At 50.9% G+C, this 27,961-nt stretch overlaps 1 protein-coding gene across 4 annotated transcripts in view; it reads right to left on the reverse strand.

Annotated features, from left to right (window-relative positions):
• RPH3A (rabphilin 3A) overlaps window positions 1-27,961 on the reverse strand; it is a 95,517-nt gene that overhangs the window by 23,024 nt on the left and 44,532 nt on the right. For all 4 annotated transcript variants that reach the window (XM_070628846.1, XM_070628844.1, XM_070628845.1 and 1 more), the window contains 6 exons: window positions 25,428-25,574; window positions 9,314-9,443; window positions 7,955-8,041; window positions 7,322-7,487; window positions 4,884-4,922; window positions 4,634-4,786 (listed from right to left, as the gene is read on the reverse strand). In XM_070628846.1, the coding sequence (XP_070484947.1) occupies window positions 4,634-4,786; window positions 4,884-4,922; window positions 7,322-7,487; window positions 7,955-8,041; window positions 9,314-9,443; window positions 25,428-25,574 (722 nt within the window). The remainder of the gene's footprint in view (window positions 1-4,633; window positions 4,787-4,883; window positions 4,923-7,321; window positions 7,488-7,954; window positions 8,042-9,313; window positions 9,444-25,427; window positions 25,575-27,961) is intronic.

Consider the following 27,961-nt stretch of genomic DNA (forward strand, 5'->3'; position numbering starts at 1 on the left):
AGGCAGGGTTTGAACTCAGGCATTTGGTGGAGTCGGCCTGAGAGCACTGGGTGCCACCACCTCCTGCAGAGCTGCGAGGGGACTGATGGGATGATGCACCCGGCAGTTCCTGGCACGCAGGTGTGACATTCCTGGAACGAGGCGCCACCTCTCTCATCTCACTGGGCTGGATCCCACCTTTCCTGAATCCAGCCTTTTTCCCTTGAGAGAGGCTTGAATGCCAAGGACAGACAGCGCTTTGCCACCTCTGGCTGGGGGCTTACCAATCCCCAGGTCCCGTCTCAGGGTCCTGCAGTGGCACTACTGTTTGCTCATTTGGGTCCTTGCTCATTCACTCACTTATTCATTCAACAAGTATTCATTGAATGTCTACCAGGTGCCAGTCCCTGTGCAAAGATGGAGAAAACACCACCTTCGTTCCTCCAGGAGCACATGGCCCGTCACCCAGGGACAGTTTAGAGAACAAGAATAGATGACATCCGCTGAGCGCTTCAGACGCATTCGGCCCTGAGCATCAGCTCATGCAACTCTCACAACGTGATGTCGCCTGTGGTAGTACGGTGCCCATTTGGCAGTTGAGGGACTGCAGGTTAAGTGTGCTCAAGGTCACACAGCCAGGAAGCCGTTAGGACCTCCGTCCAGGTCTATCTGACTCCGGAAGCCACGTCCTTAGCGATTATCCTGCTCCAGGAGGTGGACAGAGAGTAGGCGGCACGCGGCCCCACCGTGCGCCAGGCTCTGCTGAGCCCTTTACCAGCATTGGTCGCTTAAACCTTTACAGCAGCCCAAGGAGATAAGAATGCTTACTGCTCTTATTTCCATTTTACACGTAAATGGAAGCCCGGTGTCTTGACCTGTCAAATGGGAACACGCGGCTGGTAAGCGGCAGAGCTTGGACCTGACCCCACAGTCTTTGTTCTGGTGTTTGCGCACTTAGCGTTGGACTGGAATGACCAGGTATGTAAATAAGTAACATCGCAGGGGATGGAGGCAGAAGAGGCGACCTCCAGCCGGGCGATGGGGACAGCTTCGTGTGGAGGTGGCCTTTGTGCTCGTCCCTGAAGATGCACAGAGTTGGGGTGTGCCAACGGGAAAGGGACATTGATGCAGAAAAGACCTCTTAGTGGCATAAAGAAAAGTCAGAACAATTCTGGTTTATGCCGTGGTCCTCATTCCAGGTCGCAGACCTCGGAGAAGGGGGCGCTGGGGGCATCGGGATACCAAGTGGAAAATGCAGAGCTGAGCTGATCCTTGTCAAGGGGCCAGGACTGGAGTGGGAAGCCATCCTTGGCACTCCCTACGGGACTCTGGCTCTACTCTGGCTCCCCACTGAGGGCTGCCGGCGTGACTGATATTCCACGGCAAGGGTGTCTGGACTCCAGCAGATCAGGAAGGGGTGCAATCACGCCTCCTCAGATGGCAGAAGAGGGTGGCAGAGACACGTGTCTTGGAGCACCAGGCCCCTTTGACCAACCTCAGTGCCACCAGGATCTGAATGCCTATTACATGGCCATCTGTGTGCTGAGTGAGTGATATAAAAATATAAGATGGTGGCCCCTCCTCTGCTCAAAATCCTTCTGTGGCTCCCGGGCACCCTCGGGAAAAAGTCCAAACTCATTAATCTGACTTTTCAGGCTCTAAGCAGTGTTCTCAAGCTTCAGCCTTCACTGAGATCAGTCGAGGAGCTTGCTTAAGGAATGTGGAGTCTGGAGCCCTAACCCCAGGGATTCTGACTTACAAGGTCTGGAACGGGGCAGAGGAAGCAAGAGTTTTAACCCGCACTAAGGCACGTGGATCTGCTGCTCCCCTGTCTTCGTGTTCCTGACGTTCGACCAGGAGAGAGATGCAGGCTGCAAGCTGTTGGAGTTACAGTGAGAAATGCAGACTAGGGACATGTGCTGGGACCCTGGGAGCTCAGAGGAGGGAGCGATGAACTCGGCCCAGGGTGGGGCAGGCAGATGCTGGAAGCTTCACAGATGAGAGGAACATTTACACTGACTCCCAAGGGACAGAGGATCCAAACCTGGCTTAGGAATGTCGTGTGGCTGTCATTTCCCTCGGGAGGCAAAAATAATACAGAGTCTAAAAGCACAGGCTTTGCTCTCCAAAAATTAACTCAAAATGGATCAAAGATCTAAATGTAAGAGCTAAAACTAGAAAATGCTTAAAAGAAAATATAGAGGGGAAACTCCATGACGTTGGCTTTGGCATGATATGATATACCAAAAGCACAGAAAACAAGAGAAAAAATAGATAAACTAGACTTGATCAAAATTTAAAATGTCTGTGCATCAAAGGACACAATCAACAGAGTGAAGGGCAACAGAATAGGAGAAAATATTTGGAAATCATATATCTGATGAAGAGTTAATATCCAGAGTATATAAAGAACTCCTGTAACTCAACAAGAAAGAAAATGAACAACCCCATTTCAAAATGGGCCAAGGGCTCGAACAGATATCTCTCCAAAGAAGATATACAAATGGCCAGTCAGCACGTAAAAAGATGCTCAATATCACCAATCGTTCCAGAAATGCAAATCAAAACCACAACGAGACACAGCTTCACGTCCATTAGGATGGTTCTATACAGACAGACAGAAAAAAACAAGTGTTGGTGAAGGTGTGGAGAAACTGGAACCCTTGTGTGTTGCTGGTGAGAATGTGAAAATGGTGAAGCTGATGTGGTAAACAGCATGGTGGTTCCTCAAAAAATTAAGCATAGAATTATGTGATCTAGCTGTTTCACTCCTAGGTATATACCCAAAGGAATTGACAGCAGGAACTCAAGTAGATATTGGTACACCCATGTTCATGGCAGCACTATTCACAATAGCCGAAAGTGGAAAGAGCCCAAATGTCCATCAGTGGATGAATGGATAAACGAAATGTGGGCTATGCCTACAACGGAATGTTATTCAGCCTTAAAAGGAGTAAAATTCTGACACACACTACAACCCGCGCGAACCTCAGAAACCGTATGCTAAGTGAAACAAGCCAGCCACAAAAGCCCACATACTGTGTGATTCCATTTACATGAAACGTCTAGAACAAGCAAACCCTTAGAGATGGAAAGTCGATTAGTTGCAGGGGTGCTTAATGGGGACAAAGTTTCACTCTGGGGTGACGAAAGAGCTCTGGAGATGGATGGTGGGGACGGTTGCCCAACAATGTGAACATACTCTCCGCCACTAAATTGCACACTTAAAAATAGCTAAATGGTAAATTTTATGTTGTGTATATTTAGTCACAATAAAAAAAGATTTTAAAAAAGCATTGCCAATAAAAACTTCACTTCTGGGGGCCGGCCCCGTGGCCGAGTGGTTAAGTTCACGCGCTCCGCTTTGGTGGCCCAGGGTTTCGCCAGTTCGAATCCTGGGTGTGGACATGGCACCGCTCATGAAGCCATGCTGAGGCGGCGTCCCACATGCCACAGCTGGAAGGACCCACCACTAAAGATACACAACTATGTAGTGGGGGGCTTTGGGGAGAAAAAGGAAAAAATTTTAAAAAATCTAAAAAACCCCCCCAAAAAACCCACAAAACTTCACCTCTGGAAGAGAAAAACAAAAAGCACAGGCTTTAGTGTTGGACAGACATGGGTTTAATTTCCATTTTAACCAGCTGTCAGCTGTGTGGCCTAGAGCGAGTGGCATCACTTCTCTGGGCTCAGTTTCTCCATCTCTAAAATGGGAATAAGAAAAGTCTTCGTACCTGCATTTTGGGGCTGTGATAAGGATTAAATGAGATAACGCGTGAAGAGCCTGGAACAGCATCTGGCACATAGTAAGCACTCAGTAAACATTCTCTGATGTGGTGGATCTGAGAAATTCATCTTTCTTTGCCCACCTGAATCTTAGGTTCGTTAGAGGGCCTGGGCTGTCAATTCAGCACAGAGCATGTGCCTAGCTCTCTTGCCAAGAAGAAAAGGAACTGAGGTGCTAAGCCACGAACCCACTATCAAGGAAGAGAAGGCCAGAGGTCAACATGGGACTGAAATAGTCAGCCCGTCTAACTCAGGTCCGGTCTCATGCCCTCACTACGAAGAAATGAAGCTGCTCTGAGGTCTCCCAAAAGGGGTCAAGGAGCAGGGATCTGCCCCGTCTAGTAGACATCTCTTTCAAAGGCCGGGATTGAAGGACTCCCACTGGTGGGCACTCTTGCCACACCCATGCACCGTGAGTGAGGCCAGAGGTGCTGGGCACCCAGGGAGATGGGAGCACCTGTGAGGGACATCTGGCCGTGCTGACCCCCCCATCTTCACGGACCAGCAGAGGCCACTTGTCAAGGGAAGAAAGAACTTGGATGGACCTGTGAGAGGGCAGTGTTTTTACTTTGCTCAAAGCCGAGGGGCATTTCCCCCAGAGCTTTTCAGGAGGAGGGCAAAAACGTCATGTTGTTCTTACACATGGCGTTGGAGCGAGAAAAGGATATAAGCAAAACTGTGAGACAGAATTGTTTCCGATCCTGGCTTTCCTCTACCATAGACTAGAACCAGTATCTAAAACAGAATGTGGCACACAGTTGGTGCTCTATAAATACTGAAGGAACAAATGAATAAAAACACTGTCCTCCCCATTCCCGTGGATTCTCCTCATCCAGGAAGCCTGTCTGGATTTGCCCATCTCTCTCACCTGCTGGGCTCCGGTTGGAGTCACCGGCAGCCCCGCCATGGCCCTGGTCCCAGCTCTCTGAGTCGCGGCTAGAAGAGCTCATTCGCGCCTCGGAGGCCCTGCGCACGGGAGGCCCATAGCTTCCTCGCCCAGGAGCCGAGGCCAGGTCGGGGCCTGGAAGGGAAAGTGTGAATTGAGTGCAAGAAGGGCAGCGGGGGAATGGACTGAAGGGACTCCTGTCCCAAAGTAGAAGAGAGTCGGCAGGACCCACCTGTCTTCTGGCCTGGGCCCTTCCTGTCTTCAGTGTCACCTGGAGAGAGAGAAAATGGGTGCGGGGCACTGTTCAACGGTTTCTGGAAAGCCATTACTCAAGGAGCTCACAAAGGGGCCACCCACCAGCCCCAACAACTTTTTATTAATTAAAATCTCCCCTCCCAACCCCCAGTTAATGGAGTCCCCATTTATAGGCTCACGGTATTTCCTTTCACGCACAAACACATATGAGCACACACAGCCCTAAGAAAGAACAAACTGGGGTTGTTGTCTACAAATGGTTCTAGAATCTACTTTGTTTGCTTAATTTGCTTTCCCCAGGATTCACTGAGCCGGCTCCAGCCTCAAGCCCTTTGCACACGATACGGGCCCGCTCTACCACTCTAGTCAGAGGTCTCCCCAAAGAGCCCCTCCCCGTCAGCCCTTCTCTGGCCATTCCATCCCACATGGAGCCTCCAGTCACCATCTGTCCCCTTTACCTGCTGCATTTTCCTCCGGGCGTGTATCACTACCTCATATTATATTGTATGGGTATTTGCTGTTTGCTGAGCATGATTCCTCTACTAGAATTTTGGCTGCATGAGGGCAGGGATCTTGTCTGTTCCATTGACCCCTGTATCCCTCGGACATAGAGCAGACCCTGGAACTCAATCGGTTTCGGGTAAATGTTTGCTAAAAGAATATTGAAAGCACCTATCTTGGACATAATTCCAAAACTAGAAAGTACGTTTACACCATTCCATTTTAAAAGATGCTTACTATAGTATGGTGTGGATATATCATAATCCATTCAACAATTCCTTTATTTCTGAATATTTAGTTTTTTCCAGTGTTTTTGCTACCACAAATAATGATGCGACAAATATACTTATGCATGTATCTTTTCATGTTGGTACTTGTACTGCTGTTAGATATAGTCCCAGAGAGGAATCGCTGGATCAAATGGTATATACACTTCAAATTTTAATAAATCTGCCATATTACTCTCCAAAAGGCTGGCGGTGACTTATTGTCCTCCCCACAGACACAGAGTCCCCACTTCTGCACACACTCGCCAGCACCGCATCTTACTACCAATAAGTTCTTAGGTGTCACCATGCCACAGTGGTGATGTTACTTCTTCCTTGTGAGGTGCATGGGTGTTACGTCAACTACATTTTCAGAGTCATTTGTTTTGTCCAGAGTTTATCCAATAAGCTAATTCATACTGTTTACATGTGCATCTTTATGAGTCTGTATATAGATGATTAACATTATATAATATTAGCCAACCCTTACTAAGTACTTCACTCTGCAGATCAGTTTACATGTAGTATCTCATTTAATCCTCAAAATAACCCAACGAGTTATTAACTCCATTTTATAATGAGGAATGAATCTCAGAGAGGTTAGGCTACTTGCCCGAGCTCACAGGGCTAGTCAATGGCACAGCTAGAATTCAAATTCAGGCCCTCCTGGCCTCAGATGTCCAAGCTCTTGACAGATACGCTGCGCAATCTTCTTAGCCTAGAGAGAGTAACTCTTAACCAGAAAGAAGAATGCTCCAGTGGTGGAACAGGGGGCTCCTCAGGGACGCAGTGTGTATTGACAATTTGGCGATTCTCTGCAAGGAGCAGAAATTGCTCAAGCCCTCTCAGGAGGAAAGCATTTGCTGGATGCCTTCTGAGTGCCAGGCATTGCACTGGGTACCTTGAGAAGTTATCTTATGGGAAATATGGTTGGGCACTTCAATTTCTGAGACCTTCAACTCTGATCTTCCTTTCAGAAGCACTGCCTGCACTCAATGCCAGAACCGTCATTCAGACCTGATGATTTATCACTTAGTGTTAACGGAAATTATTGCGAGGATCTCATCTGGTCAGTCCTAGTGTCCCCATTCAATTAAAATGTGTTTTTATTGTGGTTGCTTTTTTTCTTTTTACTCTTTTGCCTCTCCCTTTTCATGATAAATTTAATAATTAATAATGACACTTGGATAATAGTGATAATATCTACAGTAGTGGGAATTTTCTTTTACTAATTTCCTTTCTATTCATCTTTCACTTTTAATTAGTTCAATTTCAGATTTGTCCATGATTGATAGAAGAAACATCAGGGGCCCCTAATCTCTCGTGGGTTTCATGTGTATTTTGGTTGTAGGAGTCTCTATCAGTTCCTAATTTTAGTTTCCACCGCCTCTGTACCTCTAAATACTCCATCAGGGATGACAACAAAGCCTTTTGGCAGCCTGGCATTGCTGGAGAGTTCCCTGTGCTGCCCTCTTGATAATGATTCATGGTGAGTTGTGAAGGGGCCGTAGATGTCCTAGACCCCAGGCCAGAGGCTGGCTGTCCACCAACTGGGTAGAAAAACAGATCTGACGATGTCAGGACGTCCTCCAGGTAGACCAGTTACCAACATCTGTCCTTGGTCCTGAAAGAAGCTGTTTTGTCTTACCTCGCGTTGGAGCGCGGGCGGTGTGCTTGGGCTCGGGGACAGGCTGCTCAGGAGCGGCGGGCTCGCTGACGGGCTGCTGGGGCTTGGTCTTCTTTATAGGCATAGGCTGTGGGAGGACCTGTTTGGGGAAGCCCTTGAAGAACCACGCCCCAGAACGCTTCCACACCTGGGGGTGGAGACGTAGAGGATGAAGACATGCAGCCAAGCACTGTTGCCCCTGCCTTCGTGAGTGCGGACTTGGAATTGTGCTCCCTGCCCACAGCACACTGGCACAATAGCCAGGACACTTTTCTTACCACTACACTGTCTTTTACAATTTTTATTTGATTTACACAATATCCCTGAACACTCAAGAGAGAGGGCCTGCGTATACGCATTTTCTTGATGGAGAAAGTTGAATATCAGAAAGGTTATGAACTGGTATAAGGTGGCATGGCCAAATTCACTCAAAAACTCAGGGACTTTTTCTGCCAGGGTTCACAGCTGAACTGGTTCCCTTTATACCAACCCTTTAAGACACATACCTGACCAGGTTCCCCAGACCCCAACTGCCACCCTGTCTCCCTGGTCCCCAAGAGGAAGGGAGAACTGGACAAAGACTGGAGGTCCTCCAGATGGGGCCAGTGCACTCACCTCTCTCTGCTCGATGCAGATTTTGCAGAGCCACACGGAATGCGGGCGGTTGTTGGAGGTCTCCACCCCGCACTTGGTGCAGACATTCTAGGGACAAAACATAGTCCAGTGCACACTCACATAGGCCAGGCTCTGAGCTGCCAGTGAGCAGGAAAAGTGGCCGGGAAGGGTAGCAATGGAGATACATTCTGTCTTGGTGGATGTAAAGAGCTACAATTCTCCTTGTCTCACCTCCCTCCCATGACAAAGGCTGGTTGGAATAAAGTTACAATTTGGGTCTTAATTTTCAATAACAAGAACTGGAATGACCCCCAAGCATTGGATGAAGGAATTCCCCAAGAGTCCCCGTGGGGTCTGAGTTTTCAGCACCCATACAGGGGAGATCATTGTCACGATTTTTTTAAGAGGAGAGGCCATATATCCATTTTGTTTACTAATTTATTTTTCTTCCTTTCCCAAATGAATCTGAGACAACTCAGACTACAGGTCCAACTCTTCAAGGAGAAGGAAGTTATGTGAGTAAATGCCACAGCTGTGTGATGCAGCATCACACTTTTGGCTGAGTTCCTGGAGTCAAGGCAGATAGGAAAGCCTACTAGGTGACAAAATTCTCACTATCTGGGTGCAACAGACAAGTTTTTTAGGAATAAACTCTCCCCAGTATCTCATTCTAAATAGATAAACTTTCCCCAATATCGCATTCTAAATGCTTGGACCACAAGCAGGAATTGCCAAGTGATGTTATGGACGTCTCCAGCTGGGTTGTTCCCTGAATTCCTTTCCTGGGAATTAGACAGACCAAGGATAGTCGTATCTCTGTCCTAGAATTGTTGAGGGCAGACAGCCTGAGGAGAGGGTACAGAGTGGAGAAGTACAGGGAGGCCCCTTCACAAATGAAGGCTCAAGAAGCCCGGTGGTCCTCACATGGCTGGAGAAGGGCTTTCTAAGTCACTTGCACTATAACCCAGGGTAAGAGAATGCTGGGTAAGCCTTCCACATACACAGAGGTGTAGACGCATGCCCGGCATGCTCTTTAGCCTGAGGCATAACTTGCTAAGCCACACCCAGGGGACTTGCATGCTCAACTGTAACTCATGTCCTACTTCAAGCTCCCAAGTGCATCCTGGATAGAGCTGAGCTCCAAGAGGACAGAAGGGTCACAGTGACTCCCAGGGGAGGAACCAGGATCAGGGTACCTCGGAAGACAGCCAGGCATGGCAGCATCCCAGAAGGAATCACATTCTGGCAACTACTCTTCAGGATCCAAGCACCATCCCCAAGACCCAGGGACCCTCAGGGCTCAAGCCCAGGCCTGGCCCTTCTGCACGTGATGAGCAGAGAAGAGGAGGGCAGTGGTACCTTCTTGCAGTCCTCACACACTACGCAGGCAGAGCCCAGCATCCCCAGCTGTTCTCCACACAGTATGCAGCGGTCCACCCCGTCTCCAGCCACATTCTTCCTCATGTTCTCCAGACGGTCCACCAGGCGCCTGGAAGCAGAGACAGGGTAATAAGCACCTTATTACCAGGAAGCACCAGCATCTCCCACAGTATCAGGCTGACGGCCTTACCCTTCTTTGAGTCACGGACTCTTGAGCATCTAATGATGACTGTTGGACCCCTGCCCAGAAAGAGGCACATGCACATGACATTCTGATGCATTTTCAGATCACAGAACCCATATCCCATATCTCCCACCTATTCTATTGACTGCAGATTAAGAACCTTATCTAGTCCTCTCTATCTCCTGTCACCTCCTCCAAGGAAACTGCCTCCTGGGCTCCAGATCTCCTCATCTAATTGTCTACATGATGTCTTCCCTTCGATGTCTTCACAGGCGTCTCAAACTTGTGCTTTCAACTGAACTCCATCTCGGCTGCTCCCCATCCTCTAATGTACCTCCTCCTGTTCTCAAGAAATGGCACCAACTTGCTCAAACCAGGAATCTGGGGGTCTTCCTCGACCCCCTCCTCCCCTGATAATCAGTGATCCAACCAAATTCTATTGCATCTTCCTCCCTAACATGTCTAGAATCCACCCATTTCTCTCCATCTTCAAGTCACCGTCATCTCCCCTAGGGGACCGTAGTAACCTCTTAATAATCTCCCTGCTTTCATTCACCGCCTTCTGTGATCTGTTCTCCCCACCACAGCCATGGTGCCATTCCTAAAACATAAATCTGATTATGCCACTCCCACTCCACTCTCTAAAACCTTTAATTGGTTCCCATTTCACGAGGTTTCCACGCCCTGCGTGATCTGGCCCCAAGTGAAACCTTAAACCTCTTCTCCCTCTTGGTCTTTTTTGAGGAAGATTAGCCCTGAGCTAACTACTGCCAGTCCTCCTCTTTTTTGCTGAGGAAGACTGGCCCTGAGCTAACATCTGTGTCCATCTTCCTGTGCTTTATATGTGGGACGCCTACCACAGCACGGCTTGACAAGCGGTGCCATGTCCGCACCCGGGATCCGAACCAGTGAACCCCGGGGCCGCCGAAGGGGAACATGAGAACTTAACCACTGCGCCACCGGGCCAGCCCCCTCCCTCTTGGTCTTGCTTTCAACGCTCTCCTTCAATGGTTCTCTCAGTGTACTCACCAGACCATCAGCATCAGGCTCACCTGGGAACGTGTTAGAAACACACATCTTTGGGCCCCTGCCCCAGACTAACTGGATCAGAGTTTCTGAGGGTGGAGCCCAACAATCTGTTTTAACAAGGCCTCCTGTGGATCCTGACGCACACGCAAGATTGAGAACCATTGCTCTGGTTACTCAGGTCTTGGAGTTCCAGTTCTATCTGCCTCAGTACTTTTGCACATTCTGCTCCTTGTGCTTGGAATACAGTCTCCACCCCAACACACGTATTTGTGATCTCTCTCACACACACACACACACACATACTTTACCGGCCAAGATTCCCCTCATGCTTCAAAATTCCAGCTGACTTATCACTTCCTCTTGGAAGCCTCTCTGACCGTCCATTTTATTTCTTCTAATAACAACCCTGTACTTCCGCACAGCGCTTGTCACATGTATAAGTAACTGTGAGATTATCCACATTGACTACTTAGTTAATTGTGAGTCCATCTCTGGCTGCCCCTTGAACTATGGGGTCCTGGGTCAGGGACCTTGTCTGTCCCATTCCTTGCTATGTCCCTTGGCCCAGAGCGAGTGTTCACACACGATGGTTGAACCAATGAGTGAATGAATGAATGAATGAGGGCAGCCCACTTTCCACATTTGTATCCAGCCAGCGCAGGCTGACCTGAGCATCAAGTGACTTATGATGACAGCTTGTACTTATACAGCACTTACGATACGCCTGGCAGGGTACGAAGTGCTTTGCCTCCCAACCCTAGGAGGTAGACACTGCTATTTTACGTGTGAGGAAAGCAAGGCACAGAGAAGTTAAATGACTTGCCCAAGGTCACACAGCTAGAAAGTGGCAGAGACAAAATTAGAAGCCGGTTTCATGTGCATCATGCCAGGGCTTCTCAAACTTCATGTGCACACAGATCATGTGGCCATCTCGTCAAAATGCAGATTCTGAAACTCCAGGTCTGGAGGAGGGCTGGAGTTTCTAGAAAGCTCCCAGGTTCCCAAGTGCTCCCGGATGATGCCACTGGTCCCTGGGCGCACCCTAAATGGCAAGGCTGTGTAACAAGCACAGCTGCGGGGCATCCTGGGCCGGTCTCGGGTGGTTTTTTTGACACTTCCCACTAGCTTGAAGTCATGTCCTTGCCCTTCCCTCCAACAAGATGTCACTATCCCCACTCCAGCCACAGCCAGAGGACACGGATGGAGCCGGCCACTGCCCAGCCCTCCACGGCCTGGATCCCAGCTGAGGACACAGTGGGATAGCGTGAGAGCCACTGGGATGGGACACGGGCATCACGGGTTCCAGGAGTTCCCTCCCAGCGCTGCCTGGCAGCTACATGATGCTCACTCTCTCCACAGGCCCCCCGCGTTCCTGCCCGCCCCCGAAAGCGCTCTGCTAGCGAGTTATAAACAGCAGCTTCTCCCTTCGTCTTCCATTCAGCACCCAAGGAAGAGCCAACAGCAGCCTGTGGGCTCTGGGGCCCCCGCTGTGACCAGATGGAACAGAGCTGCTCAGGGAGCAGGGGGTGCCGACCCGAGGGCAGCCCGCTCTTCCCTTTCTCCCCTCCCCCATGCCCTGTCCCCCTCCCCGTGTTTTCCCTAGAAATCGCTTTCATAGGAGGATGGAGGCGGTAGCAACCAGGAGCGAGCCCCCATCCGAGGTCTCAGAACACCCAGAATAACAGTGGCTAACGTTTACCAAGCCACTCACTGTGTGCCAGGCGTGGAGACAGGCACTCCATCTGGATTTTCTTAACGAGTCCTTCCAGCAGCACTATAAGCTAAGGAACATTCTTGTCCCCATTTTCCAAATGAGAAAACTGAGGCACAGAGAGGTTAAGAGGTTTACCGAAGTCACACAGCTGGGAGGTAGAGAAAGCTGGGGTTCGGAGCCAGGCAGCCTGGCTCCTGAGTCCCTGTCCTTCACTGCTCCACCTCGTGCCACCACCGCCGAGCAGAGCCACGGGAGCTTCTGGAGCAGTCCAGTCCTACTCTGCTCAGTGGCCCTGCCTTCCACACCCTAAGGGAGCCTCCGGCACTGGAAGTACCATGTCACACACACACTGTCACCCCAGCCGGCTCTGCCCCACCTGCCTCTCGCTCCCTGAGGTTGGGACAACGCACCACCAGCTGAGCCATCATCTTGTTCTCCCAAGAATCCTCAAGATGGGTCGAGAAATCTGGATTTTACCCCCAGATTTTGCCTCTCTGGGCTTCAATTTCCTCATCTACGAAACAGAAGATGTTAGGCGAAACCAGCTGTTGTCAAACTGTGCTTGATGGCACCCCAGGGTTCCTTCGAGGCAGTTTAGGGGCCGCCCACTGTCGTGGTGTGTTAGGAAGGATTCTGAGGGGCCAGGAGACCCCATTTCAGCCAGAGCCTGTCTGCACTTGTCGCTTTGGTTTGTTTGGGCTATTGAATTAGATTTCCTTTGGAAAGTTGGTTCCATGGTTTAAAGAAACAGTTCGAAGTTGTCTGGAACAGGTGAAATTCAGGATACCTTTCAATAAGACACTGAAGTGAGCTAACAGAGGCCGAGGATGGTAATTACGTGGTGACATTTTTCTTGTACACACCTACTTTCTTGCTCTCACCTCTTGTCTCCTTCCCCCACTGCCCTCACCAGGAAACGGTTAGCGTTTTTTTCTTCCCACTCTATCATTAGGGGTCCCAAAGCACAGAGAGGGTGAGAGGCATGCCTGAGGTCACTCAGCCAGGGCGGGAATCTACTTCTCTGCTTCAGTAAATCACCTTTCTTTCCATGACGCCCCCAGGACCTCCTGCCTCAGGTCAAGCCTTGCCGACCCAGCTCGGGAAGAGAGAGTGGGACAAAAGATCCAGTTCTGAACTGCGGTGTGCTTTGCTTGGGAACTCAGAAGGCTCCCTGACTCCCCTCGGAAAATAAAGGCCCTGGATTCACCCACCACTTGCAAACCCCCATTCTAGCCTCTCTACCAAGATGCCCGCTCCTTCCACCATTCAATCCTAAATGGCGAAAAGCCCTATTAACACACCTTGTACTAGGAGTGTCTCATTAGCTTCTATCAGTGGCAGCAAATGGCACGGAAAAACAACAGATTTAAGATCATTATTCAGATGTCTCAGCTCGGGCACCCTTGTTATTTGTGGATTCGGTACAGACCAAGAAAGAGAGAAGCGTGTGGGGGGCACGGGCAGCCCTTTCTCTGCTCGAAGACCGTGGTGAGCAGCCTGCCCCTTGCACACCTTCTCTGAAGCCCCAGACGCTGGGACCTCAACATGGAGGGCCCCAACCGCCAAGGAGTATAAACTTGGAAATAAACTTTGCAGGAAGCTAAATCGAAATGATGTTACGGGAGATCATGAGTCACAAATGGGTCTTTATCCTGGTGATAAGGCAGCTCAGCTTCTTTGCCCCAGAAGCCACGTTTGTTGTTCCCAGTCTTGGCAGGAGGGCCCTAAACACATCACGGAAGATGCTCTCAATCCTCAATTCACGTCAATCTCCCAGAGATCATTAAGAGAATATCAATGCATGGGGCCCCATCAAAACCCTCTCAGCCACGGGTACCAGCATTTCAGCCTGCAGCCCTGTTGAGATCTGCTGTGTGGAGGGATGTTGCCAAAATTTACGGTGCTTCTAGATCACCTGGGGAGAGCATTCAACATTCAGACACTGATGCTGCAGGGCTGGGGTGAGGCCTGGGAGTCTGCGTTTGGGAGCGGCTCTCTGTAGGGTCCTGATGCTGGTGAATCCCTGGCCACACATGGAGAAATGCTGCAGGAAGGAGGTTGTGGGACAAATCACATGAGAAAATGCTCTCCTTATTATAAGTGGGGAAAAGACCCCAAACCCAGGATGCAGAGCTGTGATCAGCGTGTAAGTAGGGTTTGGACATGGTCATGTGGACATCCTCCTTGTGTGCACTGGACAAAACAAACAAACAAACAAATCAGGAAGGGAACACACTAAAATATTCAGAGCAATTACCACTGGTGGTGGGATTATAAGTAACTCCTATTTCCTTCTCTAATGCCTCTACCACCCCCTCTCCTTAATAACCCAATTAGCTGGACTTCCCTATACTTCCTTAACTTTCCACAGTGAATGTGTATTATCCTTACATTAGAAGAGAAAGTACTTGGGGGCTTTTTTTGATTTTTTTGCTGAGGAAGATTCGCCCTGAGCTAACATCTGTGCCAATCTTCCTCTATTATGTATGTGGGTCACCACCACAGCATGGCCACCGACAAGCAGTGTAGGTCCGTGCCCAGGATCTGAACCCGTGAACCTGGGCTGCCAAAGTAGAAAGTGCCAAACTTAACCAGTAGGCCTGGGGCTGGCCCCAAGAAAGTGCATTTTTGAAGGAAGGGAAAACATAAGCCAATGGTTAGAGGACATGGGTTTGAATTCTACCTTTTATCCAGTCAATGACCTTGAAAAGCCTTTGTTCCCTGGGCGCCCTCTTTCTAGACTATAATGTGAGGGGTTCGATAAGATGCACCTCAAGTTTCCTCCTGGGGCAACATTCAGGGGTCCTTAGATCCTGAGGCCGAAACACCAAGAATTCCCCTTGTGCTTTGAAATCGAGGGACCCTCAATGACTAAGAGAAGACCTGTCTGCACGGGTGGGCTGGTTTTGTCTGCCTGCCTCATGTTTCCACGTTAAGTGCCCAATTCCCTGGACACTGTAAGTGGCTGTCACTCTGGTTCTGTCTCTACATCCCGACTAGCTTTACACCTACGACCCTTGCCTCGCATCCAGGAAGCACACCTGTCACCGGGCTGCGTGCTTGGAGGGAGCTGTTGGTGACTCAGTGAAGTTGGGAGGGCACCTCCCATTCCCCACGATGCTCCCAAAGGAGCCAGAAAGGGTCTGTCCCCTCCTCTGGGCACCAGCAGATGACTCTGGAGGTGGTGGGAAGTGGATTCCCACCTCGGTGTGAGCTTGCTGTCCAAATGCACACAGACGGGCTCTTCATTCACTGGACAAACATTTATGGAGCACCTGCCATGGGCAAGTAGACAGTGAGGACCCGACAGGGAGCACAACAGATGTGGTCCCTGCCCTCATGGAGCTGGCCTTCTAGGGAGGGTCTCAGACATCGTTTAAACAATCACATAGAGCATCATAATTACACTCCTAGTAAGTACCCTGAAGGACAAGGACAGGCAGCTGTGAGAACTCATAAGGGAGGGACATGAGCAGTCGGGAAGGGGCCTCAGAGGAAGCGACTATTAAGTTGAGACCCGAGGATAAAGACGAGCCGATCCACTAAAGAGGATGAGGAAAAGCACTGGGAGAAGAAGGCAAAGCATGTGCAAAGGACCTGCGAGATGTTCGGTGTGGCTGCTGGGCTGGATGGCAGGAGGTGAGGCTGGAGCGGTGGGAGGGGCCACTCCAAACAGGGTCTCGAGTCTGAGTGATGTGACGGCATTAGACGGCTTTGAGCCGCGGAGGCTCAGCTTCCCGCATTTTGAGACGACATGTGGACACGTGAATGGAGCCCTGGAGGCTCGGAGCAGGCAGTTTCCGATGCTGCCATGGTTCCAGTTAGAAGGAGGCAGGCAGGTCCTTGGGCTTTGTCCACACATGAGGTGGGACCAGGGCTCTTGAAACTACAAGACCGTCCCGAATGTGTTTAACTCAGTAGTGGTAAAGAGTATGCCGGGAGGGGGACCACAAAATGCCACTGCACTAGAGGCTTCAAGGAGCCAACCCCTGTGTCCGTTTCCTTTTGCTGCTGGAACAAATTACCACAAACTTAGTAGCTTAAGACAACACATATTTACTATCTGAACAGTTTGGAGATCAGACGTCTGGCACAGGGCTCTCTGGGCCCAAGGCAAGCTGTTGGCAGGGCTGCGTTCCTTCTGGAAGCTCTAGGGGGAAATCCGTTCTCTTGCCTTTCCCAGTTTCTAGAAGCTGCTCGTATCCTTGGCTTGTGACCCCTTCCCTCCATCTTCAAAGCCAGCAGTTGCATTTTCCAATCTTGCTGGGCCTCTGACCCTCCTGCCTCCGGCTTACAAGGACCCAGGTGATGACATTGGGCCCAGTGGATCATCCAGGACAATCTCCCATCTCAAGATTCTTAACTTAATCGCATCTGCCAAGTCCCTTGGGCCATGTAAGGTCACGTACTCAGGGACTAGGATGTGGATGTATGGGGGGGGGGCATGTTCTCCCCACCACACCTGCATTCCTGCCCCATCCGATTCCACCTGATTCAGGTGTGAATCAGGCTCCAGCCCTCCTCTCCAGGCCAGGTTTGGGCAATTCCTCCCTGCCTGGCTGGGACACCAGGAAAGCCAGGTTTTGGACACCACGAGGTTCAAGTCACCTTTTCCAGGTGCTCAACCCCAGGGAAGCCTAGACTCCCTACACACAAGCACACACCTCCACACATACACTTTCAGAATTTAGAAATAGGAGGCAGTTACGACGCAGGTGTTGAGTGCCAATTCATGAGCGAGCTTGCCTGGGTCCGCATGCGGACGTTGCTACTTCTTAGCTCTGTGACCTCAAGAGAGTTACTCAACCTTTCTGAGCCTCCATTTTTCTTCTGTAAATTAGGGGAACAAAGTCCTTATCTCCCAGGATTTTTTTGCAAAGATAAAATGAGAGTGTTTGTAAAATGCCCAGAACATGGTACCTGCGCAGTAATGGTTGCTGCTAATCATTTCTTCTGGAAATTTGTGGCTTTTATAACTCCCCTTACTCACATTTTTTCTATGTAACCAGAGTACTATAATTTGCCCATGAAATCTGTCTTTCTAAAGCTTTTAAAGAGGCTGCAGAGACTGGAAATTGACGAGATTCATGTGCCCATCTCAAAATACACACGGATGGCACGGGGACTCACATAGGAGCACATATGCCCACAGGCACATGGTAAAGGCACGTGTTCACATGCACCTGTGAGTGCACATACACACACACACGTGCACGTGCATGCTCAGCACCTACATACGGAATACAGGCAAGGCTGCCCGTCCTCTGCCCTTGCAGGGAGGCCAGCCCCGTTTGGCCGCCTTCTGCAGACAAGGATATAAGCCAACGGTGGGCCTGACCGTGCCTGTTTGCTAAGCTCAGGCTCCCTGAAAAAGTCCCAACTGGCCTCGGAAACATTCGGGCAACTGCTCTGAGCTTTCAAACAAACCAGTAGAGCCACAGCATCCCGATGAATGTCGACGGATCTACGATGGCGCCAGGAAGCAGGCTTAACGTGGCGCACTGCAGAGCTGAGAGATAGCCTGTCAAGGTACAACGGGTTTATGCACCAATGCCTGAGTCGGCGAGGGAAATGGCCAAACCCGGGCTTCCACCACGGACAGCATGGGGCCGGAGCAGCTGTCTTAGAGCAGCGGTCGACCACGGCTGCATGACTCATAAAAACACAGCAAAGCGGGAGAGAGGATGCCATGTTGTCTCTCTGTCTGTCTGACTCTCACACACACGTACACACACACACACTCCATCAATTCCAGAATCATGCTGCTTTTCTCCTCACCCTAATCGCTGGGCGGGGGGGATATTACCGTCAAGTTTATTAAACTTGGCACTCTCGGAAGTTCAGATCGGGCCACTCGCTGTGAACAGGGACACGGCTACTGTGGCGGGGGCTGGCTTGAGGCCCCGGTGCCAGGCTCTCTCAGGAGCCTGTCCTTAAGTGACCGAGCCGCTCTGTCATGCAGCGATGCGGCTGGCACACAGGGGGCGTGCATCTCAGACTCATTAATTCTCACTGTTGTTGGTTACTGCCGCCACCCGGGGAGCCGTAGATCCTAACCCCTCTCCTTGACGGATTGTGAATGGGATTGCTGCCTGGGCCTCCGCTCTGTAGGGAAGGGGGTCACCCAGCTCAGAGCTGGAAACGAGGGAACCAAGACAGAAAGACAGAGAAGTCAGCCGAGCCAAGGCAGTCAAGGCCAGGCAAGGCGCTGGCCATTACCAACCCAGAAATAGCAACGGTACCCAGGAACTATGCTAAGCACCCTACGCATATAGTTTCTTTAAGCCACCTACAACCTGTGAGATCAGTTCTATTATTCATCCTCTTTTTACAGATGGGGAAACCGAGGCACACAGAGGGGAAGTCACCTGCCCAAGGACACAGAGCCTGCGAGCAGCAGAGATGGGATTGGAGGCCAGGTCCAGCTGCCCAGATGCTGCCGCCGGCTGTAGGAGAACAAAGTCTGTATTTCATGGCAGTGCTTGCCACTGGGGCTCTTTCAAACCCTCCACTGGCCCTTTCCCGTGGTAGAACGTAGAGTCGAGAGAGCATGTTGCTGAGGCCCGCGGGGCCCAAGGGTCATTGCAGGGGAGAGGGGTGAACCGTCCCATTGGAGGAGGAAGTGTGTAAGATGGCACAGTTAACCTGAGCGAATACCTCAGACACCCCGTAAGTTACTGACCTCTGAAACCCCTGTAGGCGTCTGTCAGTTGCCTCCCTACCTGCACCCCAAAAGGCAACAGGATGAGGGGAATGACACGTTCGAGTTCAGAGTCTGACTTGGCCGTGAAGCAGCTGTGTGCCCCTGAGCGCGTCTTACCTCTCCAAGTCCTCTCGGCCATGAAGGAGAGAGCACAGTCTGCCCCTCGGCAAGGACATTATGAGGACTAAAGGACCGTGACATATTGGGAAGTTCCTAACAGTGCCTGCCATAAACGTTTGTCTCTCTCAAGCAGCAGAACAGGACTCTAACCCTGGAGCCCGCTGACCTGGGTTCGTAATCCCAATTCTGTTGCTTATTAACTGTGTGGCCCTGGGCAAGTAGCTTAAACTCTCTGTGCCTCAGTTTCTTCATCTGTAAAGTGGGGATGATAATAACATGGCCTAATGCACAGCGTCGTTGTGAGGATTACATAAATGAATCTACCTAAGCTCTGAGCGCAGAGCCAGCACGTGGGGCTCTTGTTAAGAGTTCCCCAGAAGGTGAGTGTGGTTGCAGGAAAATTTTGGAGTTTGTTTCTTCTCCCTTTTTTGAACCACTCAACAAAAGGCTAGAGCAGTGGTTCTCAACAGGCGGTGATGTCGCTCCCTAGGAAGCAATGGGGATGTCTGGAGACATTTTGGGTTGTCATTGCTGGACGGGGGTTACTACAGGGACGCTGCTAAAAAATCCTATAATGCACAGGACAGTCCCACCACAAAGAATTATCTGTCCCCAAATGTAAATAGTGCTGAGTTGGAAAAACCCTGGGCTAAGAGTCTCGGAGACCACACGGTCCAGCCTCACCCTCTGAGGTCAGTGATCCCATGAGAGGCTCCGTCAGCTGGGTTTAGGGTTCACTCACCGTGAATCATTCATTCAACACATATTCATTTGTTCTCCAGGCACTGGGCTAATTAAGGAATTAAGCAGATTTCCATGATCATCTCGTCCGAGCCAATTCCATAAGGTACTAAGTCTGGAGGACATTAGAAAGCGTTGATCCAATCCCTGGGAAAACTGGGGTACTCAGGATTTCTGAACATTGGGGTGTTCCGAGTCTCCCCCAAACCTGATGAAATCTATGAATATTTCTTCTCAAAAAATGTACATAGGCACATGCATAAATATGTCTATAATATCAGGAGGCTCGAGCACCCCGGAACCCTATCCACAGAATGTCTAGGACTCCAGTTCAAAAAAGAAAAAAGGTGGGCGGTCCTTTAGAAAGAGGAGAGTGGCATCTGGCTTTCTGTTGGCTTGTCGAACCACAGGAAAGACACCTGCCTAATGAGAAGCAGCAAGTTCCAAGCATTATTACTCACTTCTCCCTCTGGCCACATTTTGGAAAAATTCTGTGCCAGCAATACAGAGGATGGTGGAACTGAGATGGGAGGTGCTAGGAGTCCAACAGATTCTGTCAATAACAGGTCTGCCCCTGTCTCTCTGACTTCCTCCTCCATCACAGCATCTGGACACCCAGGTTAATGACAAATCCTAATTACTTTTTTGGGCCCATCTGTTTAGAGAAGTTGACCTTGAATGGAAGCCACCTGGCTGCCTCTCCCTCTGCAGGCAGGATAGTGAGCAAACGCCTTTGAGAGGCTCTGGACAGAAGGAAATGTAATAAGGATGCAGGACCTACTATGGGAAAAACAAAAACAAAATCCGCAAACACAGATTTCCCCAGGCAAGGGTTTAATTCCAGACTTAATACATTCTAAAACTCCCCTGTCCATGCCATGGGTGTCTGTCCAAGTCACAGAGGCCCTCTGCAGACTCAGGACGAGCACTGCCAGCCGTGTGTGCACAGCCTGGCACCTCCGGCCACAGCTGATTGGATGAGGGGCAGGCACTCAGGGTGAGCTGGGCCAATCAGAGTTCTTTCCTGGGAACTTGGAATTAGGACTAAGAAAAGCTATGACAACTGGGGACATAGAATGGGTTAGGATTTTCTAACATGTGGGTCGGGAAGCAGACCTTTCATGAGGCTAGGCTGTGTTCCCGTCTCGGATCCCTTGAGATATCTCTGTGGCCTGATATTACATTCTCCTTTTCGCAGAAAGTGCTGGAGTCTGCAAAGGTGGTCACCGTAAATGCCTCCCTTCCCTGGACACGTAAGTCATTCTTCCCCGCAGGAGACGGGATCCATTCCCTCCTCCAATAGAACGTGGTGGAGCGCTGCCCTACCAGGTCTAGACCTAGCTGTTAAGAATCCTGGCAACTTCCATCTTTGCTCGCTCGGGACCCAGCTGCCAGGTAAAGGAGCTGAGGCCAGACTACTGAATCAGAAAAGATCCCATGGAGAGAGAGGACCACTTAGAGAGCAATGAAGCACAGACATGGGACCCAGGCACCAGCTGAATGCAGCCAAGTGCACGACCCCAGCTCATGCCACATGGATCAGAAAACCCACCCAGTGGAGCCCTGCCAGAATCCCCAACCCCCAGAGTCATGAAAAATAATACACTATTGTGGCTTTCAGTCACTAAGTTTTGGGTGTTTTGTTAGGCAGCAGTAGGTGAAATAATTTAGCTGGATTAAATTCCTTTCTTGCAGGCGAAGTGTCCTAACTAATATAGAAAGTCTGCAGCAGGAAGGGCATGCAAAATAAACTCTGAGATCCCGCTTAGCACTAGAACACAGAACACAGGGGCAAAATGAGGCTGTCTGATGAGTTTCCCTCTGGCCATCGTCTCTCCCTCCGGGGATGCTGAAGCAAGCAGAGCTGGGTTGAGGGCTGAGGGGAGAGTGCAGGTGTAGAGAACCCCTCGGGTCGAAGCAATGAGCCTCCAGGGAGAGAACCAGCTCGGGTCTGCTGCAGGGCCTGGTGCTCCGCGGGGCTGCCTGGGGTGGCTGACTCCTGCCGAGCTGCCCCAGGGAGGCAGCCCCCCCGGGAGGCCTGAGGGCCATTCTCCCCTCGCACTCTCAGAGCCCCAGGAGCCTGGAGACCAGTTCTGGCAGCTATGGGGGTGCAAACAGATTAATACCATCTGGAAGAAATCACTGGCCCAGCACAGAAGGGGTTCTAGATCCCCAAACGTCTCCTCCAAACCTGAGCTTTTAAAATTTCCATGTTCTGCAGAGTCTAAGAGTTTGGGGCCAAGACTTCAGGAATGACACCTAATAGTTAAGAGCAATATTCTGAGGGTCAGCCAGACAGGGCTGTGTATCTTGGCCCTGTGTGACCTTGGGCAAGCGACCTAACCTCTCTCAGCCTCAGTTTGCTCACCTGCAAAATGGGGATAATAATGCCACCTACTTGATAAGGTTGAGAGGAGCAGTTACTGAGTTAGCCCATAGGAAGGTTTTAGGTTCAGAGGTTGGCACACAGTAGGTGCTCAGTAAATGATACCCACTATGGTGATTATTTATTACGTTTATTAACAACGATTTCACACCTCTCCCAGGTGGCTTTCCCGTGTAATAGAAAAGAAGCTTCAGCCTCACAGAGCTGGTGTCTGGACCCAGAAGGGTCCCCAGATACATCTGCCATTTCAACAGTTAGAAGGAGCTCATTTACTCTGAGAGGGGCAGCCAGCAACACAGTACGGGGTCCTCCCTCAGACACCCCCAAATGCCACAGAGTCTGAGCAGGAAGGTCCTGAGAATCAGACTGACCGGCCTCATTGGATGGGTGGGGAAACTGAGGCCGCCAAGCCTCACTAACCGAGAGCCTCGGATTCTGAAGAGGGAGCCCTGACGGCACCCCGTTTGCAGCCTCGCTTCTTGTCTGATGCGTGGCTTTGCTTTCATCTGACTCTGCTCTGATCCCGCTCCAGGGAACCATGGGTAGAACAAAGTGAGGGCAGGTTGGCGCTTACAGGACACAAACAGCGCTGGGTTTGCCTCTGGCGATGCTGCCAGCGAGGGCTGGCTGCTGGAAGTGCAGGGAACCGGCCACAGCCAGAATCCCCCAGGAACGCCCTCCCCGCTCTAGTGGCAAGCACCCCATCTCAGCAGAGGGACACACTCTGTCACCAAGGCTTGGCCCTGCTTCCTTGGAAGCCTCTCAGATCCCTTGCCGCGGAAGCTAGGGGCTGCCAGAATTCCAGGGCTCGCCAAACAGGAGTCTCGGGGCATAATTCTAGAGCGGAGGCCTTGGCCAGGGGCAAAAACTGAGCTTCCTGAGCAAATGCACTGTTAGATGATTGCCACCACTCATTGACATGCGCTCTGTGCCAGGCACCATGATGATCCTTCATGCACTAACTAAACACTCACCAAGAAGGACAGCTCATGCTATCCCTGTTATGCAGATGAGGAAACTGAGGCACAGAGAGGTAAAGTGGCTTACCTAAGGCCACACAGGGAGTAAGTGGCAGAGCTGGAATTTGAACCCAGGTCTCTCTGACTCTGGGGCCCCAGGCATCAACCACTGGCTATTCCACCATGTCATCAGGTTACTCGAGGCAATGTAGGAAGACATGGAAGACAAGGCAGAGATCCCACCTACTCTGTTCTAGAATGTTCAAGCTGGAATCTGCTCAGGCCACAGAGACCCCCTTAACTTCGCCCCCAGAGGCAGCCCAGTGGCTGTGTTTGTACAACACGGCCGGCACCCCTGGCCACAGCTCACTGGACGAGGGATAGCCCCTGACATCAGCCAGCCAATCAGAGTGCCTTCCCTGGGAACCTGGACTCTGGACTCTCCAGCCTCTTGGCCACAGGAAACGTAGAAAGAAATTGGGGGCAGCATCGTCCGCCATCGTCACTCATTGACTCAACAAATATTTTACTGCACACCTACTATGTGCCAGGCTCTGCGGATTCAGTGGTGAACAAAACAGGCAAAAATCTCTACCCTCAGGAATGCTATAATCTAACGGGGAGAGATATACAATAGTCAAATGAAATGTGTAAAACACAAAATGTGTTAGCTGGTGGCAAGTGCCATGCAGGAAAAAGGTGGAGGGGAGTTCTTGCTTCCAAGCGTTTACCCTTCACATCCATGTCCCTCCTTTCTGAGGCTGAGGCCCACTGTTGGGTGAAGTGAACACACACACATACACACACACTCACACTCACACACATGTTCCAAGACCTCCAGCCTAGACAACTGCTCACTCCCGATATATCTTTTAAAAAGCAAAACAAAAGCTGAATCCCATAAGCAGGCCTCTCGAGATCCATCCCTTCAGCAAGTTCCTGAAGATGCTGACGGAGGGTCGAGCATGAAGCCGACAGGCTGTGGTGGGTGTTTGTCAACTGTCAACAGTGCCTCGGATCTCCCCAGTGCACCCTGAGCAAAATTATCTGCAGAGGCTCAAAGCAAAGGGACCCACTTCCTGCATGTTCGCAGCATCATTTTCCACTCAAGAACCTCCTTAAGCCCTAGCTGACTGTGTGGGGAGGGAGATAAACGGGCACCTCGGGGCCTAAATCAGTTGTAAGCAGTTGGCAAAGGCTGCCCCTGGCTGAAGGGCCTGGGTGGGAGGACGCACCCCAGAACCCCTCCATTTCCCAGTGGAGATCCAATCTCCGAGGACCACTCTAGGGGCCTGGCATGCTGGCAGCTGAAGTTCCCAACCCGGCCAGGAGCTCCCCTTACACACAGATGGCCTCTCCTCCCATCCCCTCTCACTCCTCCTCACTGATGATCACCCGACCCCCGCTCCTCACTTCTCAAGCCCACCCACACGCCACTCCCTCTCTCTAGCACCGTCCTTGCTCACTGATGTCGTCACTCTCTGACACACATGTCACACATCCTTCTTACAGCCCTTGCTTCTCTCCTATACAGATTTTTAAATGTCTACCCTCCAAACCCCATTTTTTCCTTCCTCTTACTATTTATTAAACATGACGTATTACCAGGACCCGGGCCAGGTTGCACACGCATCATTTCACCTACTGCTTACAACACCCCATGGGATAGTTACTGTTATTTCTCCCACTCTAGTAGTGGGCACACCAAGCTCAGAGAGACAACGCGGCAGGCTCAGAATGGACAGCGGGCAAGCGGGGAGCTGGACAGAACCCGGGTTCTTCGAGTCCAGACCCACCAGGTTAACCTCTGTGGCCCTCCTCCCATGCTGGCTCCCCTTTCCGGATTGATTTCTCCAGCTCTCTTATATAATTCATTTCAATGTGCCATTCTGCGCACTGTCCCTCGGACATACACTCGCTCCTTCGGCTGCATGTTCCAGCATTCACATGGCCAACGTCTCTAGAGCATATTTCTGTGTAGCTGAAATGGGCAAAGACACCCTGTGCTTGCACACACATCCAGCCTCCGATGACACTCTCCCATCTCCTCATCAGATGATGCCCCTCCCCCAGGAAGGAAGCCCCCTCCCGGGCCAGTCCCCAGCCCCTCGTGCAACAAGGATTCCATTCTGCCCGGGTGGGTGGCCTGGCGTGTCACAGATGACAAGCCCCACTGGCAGCCCAGCCCCGCCCCAGCACAGCCCCTGAGCATCACGGCCTCGGGGCCTCTCGGAACGCCGGGAATGGCAGGCCTCACCCGATCCGCTCCTGCTCCATCTCTTCCATCTTCTCGGCGCGAGCGATCACCCTGTTGATGATCTCCTTCTCCTCATCTGTCAGCTCTTCCTGCTTCCTCTGTCTGTCGGGCTGGCCGCTGGGGTGGACGGACCAGCCTGTCTGGAGCCTGAAAGGTAATTTGGGAAGGAGTGAGGCTGGAGAGAAGCCCAGTAGGCAAGGTGGAGTAGTGGTTAGGCTGAAGCCCCTGGAGTCTGGTAAGTCAGTTCGAATCCCTCCTGGGGGACTCTGGGCAAAAGGCTCATGTCTCCCAGAGCCTCAGTTTGCTCATCTGTACAACGGGACACACGTCCCCTCCTCACATGGTCCTAATGAGTTTATTTTTATTAAGGGTGTAGCACGTGGGAGACACCCCATAAGCGGCATTTGCAGGAAGCCCGTGGGAACCTGCAGGGTGACGGTGTTCTCAGGAAAAGAAGCCAGAACAGTAGACTTCACAGCTGGAGCGGAAGCAATTCTGGGAGGGCCGTCTGAAGCCCTGGGCCCCAGGTGGACCCCAGCCTGGCACAGACATTTTTTTGGACCACAGACATTTTTTTTAAATAGAAATTTAAACTAGTTGCCAATTAGGTTTATACCTCTTTTTTTTTTTTTTTTTAAGGAAGATTAGCCCTGAGCTAACACCTGCTGCCAGTCCTCCTCTTTTTGATGAGGAAGACTGGCCCTGAGCTACCATCCGTGCCCGTCTTCCTCTACTTTATATGTGGGACGCCTACCACAGCATGGCTTGCCAAGCAGTGCCATGTCCACACCCAGGATCCAAACCGGCAAAACCCGGGCTGCTGAAGTGGAACGTGCGCACTTAACCACTGCGCCACCGGGCCGGCCCCTGGAAATCTCTCTTGACTTCACATAAACATCCAGATTTCCAGCCTCATTAGCTCCTGCAGCATTTTGAGTTCCATCCTGTGCTCTTATGGCTTTTCCTTTTTTTAAAGCAAACACTTACATAGCACCCACTGGATGCCCACATTACTGTATTTAGTCCTCACATCATCCCTACTGTGTGCACACATTACCTCATTATTCCTCACATCATCCCTACTATGTGCCCACATTACTACATTTAGTCCTCACATTATTCCTACTGTGTGCCCACATCACCTCATTATTCCTACATCCCTACTGTGTGCCTGCATTACCTCATTATCCCTCACCTCATCCCTACTAGATGCCCGAATTTCCTCTTTTAACCCTCACAGCATCCCTACAGGCAGGGATTGTCATTGTCTACTTACTGGTGAGGAGAGTCAGAAGTGGAGAAATCAGACCTCTTGCCCGAGGTCACGTGGCCAGAAGCGCAGAGGCGGGCTTCAGCCCCAGGTAGGCTGTGTGCTGACCCTCCACAGCAGCAGAATGGGGCACCTGCCCGCAGAGCCCGTGATGGTGCCGGGACCAGAGGCTGCTGGGCAGAGGGTGAGGGCTGCGTGGAATCGCCTTTTGACACTCAAAGTTGGAAATGAAAGGCCCCATGCTCCCACCTTAGCTGGTCTGCTCTGAAAAGCAGGGAAGGAAGACGGTGGAAGCAGAGGGAGCAGATGCCTTGGGGCGAGTCTTGCTGTGAGAAAGTGAAGGAGGCAGCGGAAATGCTGGTGGAAACGCACCTGGCCCAGGAGCAGGGACCTCCGGAGATGAACAGATGCTAAAGACGCTCAACCCCCTTCTCAGAACCCTCCAGTGGCTTCTCATTGACTCAGAATAAAACCCAGAACTACACAGAGTGGTGGGTGCACAACATTGTGAATATGCAAAATGCCACTGAATTGCACACTCTAAAATGGCTAATTTATGTTATGTGAATCTGACCTTAATAAAAATAAAACCTAATCTTCTCGCCTATCTGCAAAATCCTACCTGATCTGACCTTAACCTGCCTCTTCATCCTCTTTGCCCCCTGCTCTCCCTTCACTCCAGCCACACTGGCCTCCCTGCTCAATCTTGAACACTGAAACCTTGTTTTTGCCTCAGGGCCTTTGCACTTGCTGTGCCCCCTTCCAGGAACACTTATCCCCCCAGATCTCCCATGGCTGGCTCCTTCTCGTCATTCAGAGAGGTCTTCTCTGGTCTCCCATTGCCCAGGTTCACTTTCTGTACTGCAGCCATCACTAATTGAAATTATCTTTTTAAAGATTTTTGCAATTTACCCGTTTGTTGCCTCTCTTCCTCCACCAGAATGTAGGTTCCAGGAGGGCAGGTAGGGACGTGTCTGGGTCACTATTATGTCAATGGCATTTAGAATAGCGTCTGAGAGTAAGCACGTAGAGGTTTTGAATAAGATACGGTGCCTTGTGGCCAAAAGGTTTGTTAAACATCTAATTGTATGTGTGACCCATGGGGAGACCAAAGCAGTGAAAGTTACTTAGTCTAGGGGACCAAGGAACGCTCCCTGAGGAGGTGACATCTCCTCTGAGACGCTGAACAGGATTTACTGTGATGCTGGCAAAGCTTAAATTCAGGAACTTTTGTGGGCAAAGGCACCTTCCAAGACTGAGAAGG

Source organism: Equus przewalskii, chromosome 7 (genome assembly GCF_037783145.1).
Source record: "Equus przewalskii isolate Varuska chromosome 7, EquPr2, whole genome shotgun sequence".
Taxonomy (NCBI): Eukaryota; Metazoa; Chordata; class Mammalia; order Perissodactyla; family Equidae; genus Equus; species Equus przewalskii.